This window comes from Harpia harpyja, chromosome 5 (assembly GCF_026419915.1).
Source record: "Harpia harpyja isolate bHarHar1 chromosome 5, bHarHar1 primary haplotype, whole genome shotgun sequence".
Taxonomy (NCBI): domain Eukaryota; kingdom Metazoa; phylum Chordata; class Aves; order Accipitriformes; family Accipitridae; genus Harpia; species Harpia harpyja.
The window spans coordinates 6,350,377-6,361,790 of NC_068944.1; the positions used below are offsets into that span (position 1 = coordinate 6,350,377).

The window sequence follows — 11,414 nt, forward strand, 5'->3', positions numbered from 1 at the left end:
TTTTTTTCCGTGAAGGGGACGGAACCGGCCGCCAGCTGTGGGGAGGCCTCTGCTCGAGCAGCACCGGGTACGGATGAGAACGGGGGGGGGGGGGGGGGGGTGTGTGTGTGAAACCCAAATTAACGGCCAGAAACACCACACGAAGGCGTCAGCTAATCTACGTGATTTTATGTCTCCATAGAATACATAAAGTTAACGATAACCCTATTTATTACAGCTTCCGAGGAGGTTACAAGGATGGTAGCGTAAAAGTCTCGCGACTGCGGTAGTTTAAAAATTGCTTTCAATTCTTTTATCAAATGAGCATAGTAATAAGGGAGCTATTTTACAGAGAGTGAGCAGCGACGCACAGTCTCGGTTTCAAGAAAGAGAAACATAATACAGAGTCAAAATAAACCTCAGCTATCAACAGCCACCACTACTCTTCACATCATACTTTGTCCAGAAGACATGGAAATCGAAACCTGTCAGACTTGACTGCTTCCACTGAAGGGAACTGTGCCGAATTTTCCATTAATAGAAAAGTCAGTAGCAGAGCAACTTTCTTCAAAGAAAGAACACCACCAGCCATTGATATTGCCTTCTAAGATGTAGTGATATTAAGGTTACACTGGAAGGACAAGTTCTCCAGGATTTAAAAAAAAATTCTTAACGTGATTTGTAAAGTGTAGTTCATTATATCCATTGTGCTTTTGAAACATTTATGTTGCAGGGATCTTTGGCAATCCAAATTCATCCACCAATACACCATCCTGTAAGAAAGGGAAAGAAGCAACAGGTTAACAACTCTCCACCAGCCAGAACGTTTCACAAAAGTTTCCTTACAATTTCTATAAAGTGATATATCTGTAATTGTCCCTGTGTGACAGCTGGGGTCAAAAGAAGAGCAACGGTATTCTCCCTCACTATGAAGCTGTATTAAAGCCCCAAAAGCAAACACACAGAAGACTTTCTTACGTTTTTAAGAATAACTGTAGGAGGAGCTGTAATGGTACACTTCATTCTACTTGCAGTCTGACAATGTTAGAATCACAGAATCGTTTAGGTTGGAAAAGACCTTTAAGATCATCGAGTCCAACCGTCAACCCAACACCACCATGCCCACTAAACCATGTCCTGAAGTGCCTCGTCTACGTGGTTTTTTAATAACTCCAGGGATGGTGACACCACCACTTCCCTGGGCAGCCTGTTTCAATGCCTGACAACCCTTTCAGTAAAGAAATTTTTTCTAATATCCCATCTAACAGGAGTTACAAAATGCCATTTTAGCTCTTTAAAACATAATAAAGAGCATTCAGTACACTGTACTGTCTCATATATAGCATCCAAAATATGTAAAACATTAAGCACATTTTCTTGTTCAAAATATTAAGGATTCCAAATATCAAGCAACCAACACAAATGTGACTAATCCAAAACAAAAAAATACAGGTATTTTGCTTTTAAAGAGGAAAGGACTCACTTTGTTTTTCGTGTCAGTAGGAGTGACATCTGGGATTGCTGGAGCAGATGCAGCTTCATCTAAGTAGGAATTGTCTTCATCAGCTAAAAGCTCATCACCTAATGCATCCAGTTCTGGAATTGAATTATGTCGGTTGAAAAATTATGCAAGGAATTCCTTTTGCAAAAGAAAAGTCGCTCTTACAGAGAAACAGGATTCATACTGAATGCTTACATTCATACTCATTCAGCATTATTTAGTCATCAGTCAGGAATACACACACACACACAATGGAGAGAACCTTCTTTCCGTCATTGTAGCATTCCATCAGTGTATCTCTCATGTTTGTCTCATACTCTTGTTACTGCTCTTAAAGGAAATGCAGCTTTTATGTTTAAAAAAGTGATTAAAACTTCTTTTTTTAAACACACTTAAAGTATTTGACTAATGAAATTAAAAATCACTGTATGACTGCATGATGATTTTTACATTCAGTAACGTAAAAATCATCCTCCACCTTCCTCACCTGCTTCCAAGTCATCTTCATCAATCTCTGGTGTTCCATAGCTGCGACTCAGTGCCTCCTGGACTTCATTGGCTTCTTCCATCATATCCTCTAACTGATCTTGTATGTCCTGAAGCAAGAAACAATTTCAACTGGTCCGTATTTTATAGTTTTAGTTAAACTTATCAGAGATTAATCAAATTCAGTTTAATAATTCCAACATACAAGGCACTCAAATTTGTTAATGCATAAACTGTTTTTTGAAGCAGCATTAATACAAGTCAAGACACATGCATTCAGGACTATAGTGTGGCCTTAACTACTATTAAAATTACAATAAATGTATGAGGTAGAAAAAGAGGAACCTTGAAACAACATCTCTGCAAAATCCTCTTGTTTTAAGTATTCTTCAAGGTAAACTGAAAACCTCTAATAAAATACCCAGAGTCCAGCATCATCTTGAAAAGCAGGAGAGTTTGAAATCTAGAGAAATTAAATCTACCATCTGGAGAATAAGCACTAACCTGAGTTGTGCCACAGCAAAATTTAGAAGATACTTTAGCATACCTCTTGGCACTATACTTGGTAAAACTAAGGAGACAATACTTGCCTAAAGGTTTACAATGCAGGCCATATATAAAAACAGCGTAGGAAAGAGGACTTAAAGGAATTCAGCACTGGCATTTGATAAGAGTTTAAGTACAGCATACTTTATATTTAGAGATCTTACAAGGGTTTTTTATGCATTTTCTGAAGACAGGCTCAGGCCTTGCAGACTTCTTGAAATTAAATTTTTTGTTTGGTTTTTGGTGGTTTTTTGGTTGTTTTGGGGTTTGGGTTTTGGTTTTTTTAATCAGGCGCTACCTTGAACTGGGGGAGCAAAGGACTAATCTGCGTGTTGCTAACATGGAAAAAAAAAAAAAAGAGGACAAAAAAGCCATAGCAGGAAGTATTCACCAACATTTACGCTGAAGTGCAGAGGAAAGAAAGGGAGAGGTTAAAGATTAGCCCAGCAAGGAAACAACAATCAGTGCAGTAAGGCCAACAACTGATCGTGCAGTACCAGAGAAATCGGGAAGGGATTATGATGGTGTTCCCATAAAAAAGGGAGGCAAACTCATGTGAACTAAAACAGTCAGCTTACCTCCAAGTGACATAGTCCACTTGTCACTATTTTAGTACATTGTTTCTGTGCTTTAATAACTTAAACTATAGAAGCTCACCTCAATTTGATCAATTTTGACTTGCTTGTAAGCTTTCTTCATTTCTTTCACCCCCAGTTTCATTGCATCAACCTGGAATAGAGCCCAAAAACATGCTTGTATCTGATGTAGCATACACAAATTAAACAAATGTGAGATTAATATACTGGTACCGTTGTCTTTGTATCCTTCAGTGCCTGAATAGTGTAATTAGCTTGTTCCATATTAAAAGACTGCTGTGATAGATTATCCCTCTGTTGTTCATACCTGTTAAAAACAATGCAAGTAATGGCTTTAAAACACCACACTATTTATTGCCACAAAAATTCTTAATTTTTTTAAAAATTGAAAAACCAGCAGCAGTAGTCTAAAGATAGGAACAGATGGTCGGTTTTGGGCTTTTTTTTTTAATTTCTTATAAACAATCACAGAATAAACAGCTTTATAAAAATCTGGCCATACGCATTTATGTGCATTTAAAGTGGACAAAGCGACTCCTGAACTAAGCTTCTGTTTTAACTGACAGCGACACCGTATTTGTATAGGCTAACACAGTAGGTGAGGATATAGCAAAAGTTTTAATCGCTATGAGCTAGAGATGCGTGTCATTGCTCACTAACGCTGTAAGCAAAATGGAAGAGATGCAGGTTATCCAAACCACAATGGCTCTGCACTGGAGCTTTGCAGGGCAGGGAGGAGGGGGAGGATAGGGTAGCAAAAGGAAACTGTTAAGGCTAACCAAAAAGAAGAGGGAGACTTTAAAAATCAAGAAATCATCCTTCTCAAAGCTAAACTTGTATCCAAACAAGAATGTAAAGTGTGTCAAGTTAAATATAAAAATGAAAGCATAAAAACGAACAGTGAGTCCTTCTTCAAACCCAAGGCAGAACGTCTGCAAGATAAGGAATACAGAACAGCTTCTGGACAAAGAATGACTAAATAAATTACTGTTCAACAAGATGGAAAAGATATGATGATAGCCTATTATGAGGGGCCCAGTGACTGTAAATAGGGGAACAACTATCAAGTAAGATTAGCAGGCAGCATAGGTAAAAAAATGAAAAAAACCCCCAAACCCAGAACCAAACAACAAAAAAACAAACAAAACCAAGCAGTCCTTCTCATAACATCTAACTATTGCATTCCTTACCATAGGCTATTTCGGATGGTAAGAGTTCACAAATACTTAACAAGTAATTGAGCAAGGCTGCAGAGGTACAATTCATCTGACGGATATGAAATACAAGACGAAGGAGCTTTGGCTCAGATAGCATCTAAGAGATTTGCAGTTCAGGGAGTGTAAGATATTCCAGCGAAGCACCCCTGAACACTTGCCATGTTCTGACATTCTTTCCTTTGTATTTGTTGCTGGACACTTTTCAAGACAGTATAGTAGACTAGACCAGACCACAGGATCATCTATCCCATCTATTCTGGTTTTTTTGCATAGACACAATTACCTGTGCTACATGTGCTCAAGTCCTAAAGGGTGTCCACAGAGAACAGGTAAATTTCCAGTAAACCAGACCAAGATCATCAAGTACACGATTTACAGTACTCAATTAATAATATAAAATGAGGCACTGTCAGAAAGTTTAGGACCCAAGCATAGCTTTAATAATGAGCAGATGTAGGTCAGCTTGTCCCAATCCAAATTTATATGCTCACATACAAGTAAGGCATAAATATGCTGATGCAAAATCTGTAAGGAGACGCTTCTGAAAGGCCAGCTAGCTTGTTCAGCATTTTTCTTTAAAGAATGCTCAAAATCAAGAGTACTGGAAAGATAAATGAAAGTGTGCCATCCCCCTTAAAGAAAACAGGCTTTCATTAATCCCAAACTGAGAAAGGTTTAAACTTACATTCGCTTCTGCTTTAACACTCTCAATGCTTTCTGCTTTACTGTATTCTGAAAGACACAATATCGTTATGTTAGGAAAAATATTTGACTTCACTCTTGATTATACTGTTTAAACCTAATGTATTGCATTTAAGTTTTCCAAAAGATTCCTCAGTTACCAGTGCAAAGAGTTTAACAATAGTCACATTCAGCATTTGTCCTGCATTAATGATTAACCAAATAGGCTTGTAAGTAAAGCTTCTAATAGAAAATACTTTCAAAATTTCTGGCTTTTAAATTTTTTTTTGACAAGCAGAATACAAAGTCAAACTTAGTCCACCAGAACCATCTTTCATCAACACATTTTAATGGTCAGCATCAAATAATACTGCGAAAGGTACTTTAACAATATTGTTTATATTAGATATGTTTATTATTAGATATATTTTATATTACATGTTCATCCACTTTCAAAAATGGGTTTTCCTACTCCCTTTCTGCATAGTGCAGACCTTTTTGTTTTGGCTGATGAAGAAAACAGCCTCTCTACTAGACTTAATTCAGGTAACAGAAGGAAGAAGGGAAGCAACTTACTTCTGACTGAGGAATTACATTACACTTTGGAAGAAATAAAGACCAGTGAAAACACCGTTCAAAGATGCATGTCTAAGAGATGCTTCAGAATAAAAATAATCCTGAAGGATCTTTGTATCTCATCAGTAGGGCACGATGCAATTCTAAGAACCTGATGAACTGGCTAAATCACGCCACTAGGTGCCAAGAAGTATGAGTCACATCCTCTCATGCTTAAATCCCACAGAAGATTCTTACCTTTGCAGGTCCCTCTCTCATCTTCTTCATTTGATCCTTATACTTCACTAGTTCTGCATCAAGCCTAGCAATTTTCTTGTCAATTGACTCAGCTCTGCTATCCACCTTTAATACATAATGGGGAAAACAAACAAAAAAACCCATTCATTAAGGTTTTATTCAGGTATTGGACAATAAAAAGAACAGCCTCAGTTTTATTATGCTTCTAACTGAATTGTTTCTTCACTCAGTGGTTTTATAAACAGTTTGTAGAGAATCCAAACCCAGAATCAAGTGAAACGCCTTCTACAAGGAGCAAAAGAAACTTTCTGAGGTTGCAGGAAGATCTGCCATTGTAACATGTTGTCATCACTTTGAGATGCTCCCTTGCACACCCACTCAAGTCAAGGTCTCTGTTCAGGAATTTCTGATAACTTCCAGTGCCACGGACTATACTGGAACGGAGAAAGAAAAACCTAAGTGTACCACGCTGGCAGATAGGGGGGGCAATGCAAAAGGGACAGGGATGTGTTCAGCAAGGCTAGAGGTTTATTTCTGGTGAGGAGAGAACAATAATCCTTCAGAATAATACCTGGATTACTAGTTACGTTTAAGAAGCCCAGACTTAACCATTTTTTCAAAGGTGCCTAACTTATTTGTCAGAGAGACACTTTCCCCATCACTTCCCACAAAAGGCGCCAGGACACAGCAGTTCCACCTGGTAGCTACTCTGAATTCTTACTGCACTTTTGCTTCAAATCCCAATAGTAGCTGCGTAGCTCAGTAAGAGACCTCCAGCAGTCGAGCCCAACAGCCCTGCTGCAAAGCATATCACAGAGCTGTCATCATGGAAATATTTTAACCCTTCTGCATAAGAAGGTTAAAAGTGGTAATTACATAACCAAGCATGGGTATAGATCATTCTAACAGCATAGACAAATTCATAAAAAAGACAAAGAAAGCCTCCTTAACATGAACCAACTATCACAGCATTTCTCTGGAAACAACAAAATAAAGCTTATTAACTTCTCATTCCAAGGAGCCTCTCTAGGGATTAGAATATACTGACATTCCAATTATAGCGTGAGGCCAATCAGTGCAAATTTACAATTTTGACTTGCTAATAGTGTGGCTAAACATGTGTAATTATGCAGATTTTCATTTTGGTGCCTCAGTGATCCTTTTGAATCTCTGCTCTAGGACAGCAACATGCATTCGCCAGAGGCATCCGGAGCAGAACATTTGATATGAACACTCCACACAAGACATTAAAGTGCCTGGGCACAGCTGGCATTGAAAAAATTGTATTAAGCTTTCTATGAGGCCAAATATTTTCCTAACAGCAAGAAAAAGAGATATTTGCGATTGCAAACCTCTTGCAGGCTCAAAGTGTAGCACCTCCTCAAGATCTTCATCAGCTAAATGTATCTCTGAGGTCAACCTCCCTCACAGGGGAAACCCGGTTATTTGGTTTATTTATATAATGATTCTTTTAGGCAGTACTAGCAGAAAACAGAGACAGATCCTCCCACCTCGATTAACTACATAAAAATTGCACACACATGTTACACAGGACATTACACAGCTTTTAAAAATGAGAACGGACAGAAGAGGGGACAACGGATCTAATTTATCCAAAAGAAAACTAGACTGTGTATTAGGACTTGAAGAGCTGCTTTCTATTATTGACAAATAAGGCATACCGAGGTACGTTTCGTTGCTAAAGAAGGGCCCCAATCTAAACAAAAGAAAGTGATCGTGGTATCCCAAATCGCTATTAAGCAAAATCACATTTTATTTCAATTAAAAAAAGAACATCACATACAAGACTGAGTTTTAACACTGTTGTCACAACTATTAGTCTTTTGTTCCTATGTTTCCTACTTACTACTCTGAAAAAACGTAAATTTGGAGTGTTTTTTCAAAGAAGACAAAGTAAAAACAATACCAATGCCACAGATCCTTCCTCCTACCAGCCTCATGACAGCTTTGAGTCATCTGACTGTGCTCAGCCAGCAAGGATAAAAAAAATCTGCCACTTAGTGCAATGTTGAGGCAAGCACGGCAGGCGGGCAAGACAGCGAGCAGAAACTGCAAGGGAGAATGGGAACATACCAATGGAGAACAAGTGACAGGAGGGCATCACACAGCCAGGCGGAAAACTCGATAGTAACCAGCCACCGAAGAGAAGTAGGGAGAAGTGTTCCCTGGGCTTTAGTAAACACTTCAGATTAGTGATCCCACAGAACCAGCTCTTTAAATGCAAAAATCTTGAATTGTTTCGATATCTTAAGGTGATGCTTGTTCTCTCACCACAGGAAAAAGAGCGTATTGTGTGCTGGTCTTATTGGGTTCAGTCACACTACTTCTGCATATACAGGAAAGAACATCCAAAACACAGGCATAATTACCGCCCAAGAGTTGTCTACATTTTTAACAAATAGTAACTCTAAACATTAATCATTGCTCGCCAAATACAATAACTCCTAACTGCCATTTAATGGCTAATTACCACTGAAGTAACACAGTAAGAGATTTTACAAAGCAATCTGACTCTTTCAAAAGATATAACAAAATATGTCTAAGATTGAAACAACATAGAAGTGATATTACTTGTGTCTCCAAACTGTTGAATTTAACATTCTAAAGAAACAGTGCAAGTTTTTAACATCTCACACAACTCTCTTCAATAATAATTCACAGGCAATTTAAGAAAAAAAAAAACCTGATGATCTCTCTCATCTTTTAGCAGGACTTGTACTAGAGACCTCACTATTGCGAAAATGACCTGAAAACACAGCAAGTTATTCTCGGCTCAGATAGATTACCTCATGTAAATTGGCACAAAAAGTTAATGCATAAACTTCAAACTTGTAAAAGAAGTATGTTTCTGCCCACACCTACTAGTATACAGAACTGTCTTAAATTTTAGTTCCATCCACAGAAGTTGAAAGTTGTCAAAACAGGGCAAAAAGCTAACATGGAGCTCAGTAACGTTAACAGTGGTTTATAGACTTCCTCGTACCAAGAGCTGTGCTTGGACCCAGCCCTTCATTTCTCAACAGCTGACCAACACAGGCTCTTGATTTCGTATCTTAAAAGCCACCCTGTAATTCATCATGGGTTGCCAGGTCACCACATATGTAAAATAAATCTGAAAGTCTGCATTTCCATTAACCTGTTGTCTTCTATAGCCAAATTTTCAGATAATGGCATTACAGACGACTAGAAGACAATCAAAACTGCATGCAGCTCCTGGTGGGTAGTGGTGACGACCACCTTTTTGGGAAAAAAATCCTAAATTCCTGGCATTGCCAGTCAAAGCAGCCGTTTAAATTACACTTTTATGTACCCCCAAAATCCACTGGGACTGAACAAGCTCCTAGTGGAAGACAGTCTACTGGCATATCGAAATCTGGCCGGTTTTGTTATGATTTGTCTCAACATTAGAAAACGCACATTAACTTGGAACTGTCAAAATCAGCCCTCAAAAATCTGACTGACTAATATAGAGTTGGTTGCTGTGAGGAAGAGATTTCCTGATCTTCTGCTTATAGCCCTGAAATGGCAAACTTAAGTATTAATAACAGTATCTCAGATGGATTTTGGAGTTCCAGACATCCACCAAAGCATTCACTGGTAACAATGGGAAAGCTCACCCTGATTTTTGAGGATATGCTTTATTTACTGTTCTAACTAAATGTACTTGGAGCTATGTTTGGGTTCAATACCGCTAAAAAGCAATGCAGATTCTTCGCCAATAAAATAACGTACTGGGAAAAACAGTAACTGTGACCACTTCTCTCCTCGTCCCAGCCACTGGCATACACAAGAGACTGACGTGCATGGGTTTGTGTAGGCAGCACTGACAAATATTAGGTATTTAACTGAAAGAGTCTCTTCACCGGGTAGCAAAATAAGTCTCCTGGGAGGAAAATGGTGATTTTCCACAGACACGTTTTGTTGCCAGGTTCCAGGGACAATGCTCAGTTACCCTCTACTTATACCACAACCATTACTGACGTTTCACCTGACTTTGTTAACCATTCGGACAAATACTGAAGACCTCTGTATTCTTTCTTCACCCCTCAAAATTAGTTTACGACAGAAGGAGCGGCAAAAACATACCCCGGTTTTCTTCACAAACTTAAAAGCCAAAAGAAGACTATGAAATTACAAGATTAACCTTCTTAAAACTTTTCCTTAACCTTCTTTTCAGGCAGGCCAACCTTACAACAGCTGTGAAGTGTTCCACCACGTGTTTCCTCAGCATTTCTTACTTGGTCTGGGCTTAACTGTGCACCTGCACACGCCTTTGCCATCGCTACGGCAAGCTCGTCCGTAGCAGACGGAACAATCTTCATCAGAAGGTGGGATGTGCCCTCCCACCTTCTGTATGGGACAGAGGGGCTCGTTCCCTTGCTCCTGTCCCTGCCTTCTCGCAACTTGGCATGGCGGGAGTTAGCGCGTGCAACCAGAGCAGCGAAGCCCTCAGACGGAAATACTGGAAATATCCACGAGGATGTAAGAGCCAGGCCTTACACGCCCATCGTGTGCATCGATTTATGGGATGCGCTCGTACACGCAGCGAAGAAACACAGGCATGGGCGGATATCTGTACAAGCGCCGACGCCCAGGTGCGCGCTAAAACACACCTGCGCGCACACACACACCCAAACACACCGTGCCAAAGCACGGCCGTGTAGCTACACACGCTCAAGTACACACACGCAGACCGGCAGGCCCGGTGCCCGCACACCGCTCTCGTTCCACCCCCGGACACCCAGACGCACACCTGTGCACAGGTGCCTACCGACACGCACGGCCATCCGTCCGTCTGTCCGTCCATCCACAGGCACACTCACGGGCTCGGCCTCCAAACCACCGTACGCCCACCGCCGCCCCCCCCCCCCGCCGTGCCTCCGGGGCGGTGCGGGCCCGAAGACGGGCACTAAACTCGGGGCCGAAGCTCCACACCAGCGCAGGCGGGCAGGGCCCGCGGGCCGCCGGCCCTCCAGGCTCGCCCCTCAGCCCCGGGCCCGCCGGGAGCGGAGGGCCTCGCCCCGCCGGCCGGGCCGGGCCCGCTCCGCCGCTCCCCCGACCCCCCCCCCCCCCCCCGGGGAGGGCACTGACCGTCCCGATGCAGTCGGTGAGGCTGGGCGGAGGCGCCTTCGGCTTCGCTTTGCCGAAGAAGCGGTTCATGGCGGCGGTGCCTCGGTCCCGGTAACAGAGCTCCCCGCCGACCCGGAAACCCACCGCCGGCCGGGCCCCGCCCCCCCGAAGCACTGGTACGGCGGCACGCCCCTGGACTTCCGCCCTGCTCGCGACGGCGGCGGGCTGCTATTGGCTGCGTGGGGCCACACCGGGTGAGGGACGGCGATGACGTAGAGGAAGCGGTTTTCTCCCTCAACACGTACACTGTGTCATCATTTCTATGCTACTGGGCTTGCACCGCCTGTTCAACACCGCCGCCTACAAAAATACCTTTTAAGGTACATCACTACTGACATTCTATTATTTTCCAATATAAAAAAACCGTAGCTGTAGAATCGTCCCCCATAAGATCAGTTCACACAATCTGTTAAAAAGTAACAACCACAAAAACACGTGAAACAA

General features: G+C 41.4%; 1 protein-coding gene across 1 annotated transcript; it reads right to left on the bottom strand.

The window, feature by feature from the left end:
- Positions 1-147: 147 nt before the first annotated feature.
- CHMP5 (charged multivesicular body protein 5) lies at positions 148-11,119 on the bottom strand. The gene is made up of 8 exons (XM_052788158.1): positions 10,932-11,119; positions 5,820-5,924; positions 5,011-5,057; positions 3,322-3,415; positions 3,170-3,241; positions 1,968-2,076; positions 1,463-1,575; positions 148-752 (listed from the first exon to the last, which is right to left on the bottom strand). The coding sequence occupies exons 1-8, from the start codon at positions 10,998-11,000 to the stop codon at positions 702-704; spliced, it is 660 nt and encodes a 219-aa protein (XP_052644118.1). The 5' UTR covers positions 11,001-11,119; the 3' UTR covers positions 148-701.
- Positions 11,120-11,414: the final 295 nt, after the last annotated feature.

Bases quoted from the DNA above. Each gene is read 5' to 3' on its own strand.
- CHMP5 (XM_052788158.1), bottom strand. From the start codon at position 11,000: ATGAACCGCTTCTTCGGCAAAGCGAAGCCGAAGGCGCCTCCGCCCAGC. The intron at 3,416-5,010 runs GTAAGTTTAAAC...TGTTTTTAACAG, and splicing joins GTGTTAAAGCAGAAGCGAAT to GTATGAACAACAGAGGGATA. The intron at 2,077-3,169 runs GTGAGCTTCTAT...TTCTTGCTTCAG, and splicing joins TCAAAATTGATCAAATTGAG to GACATACAAGATCAGTTAGA.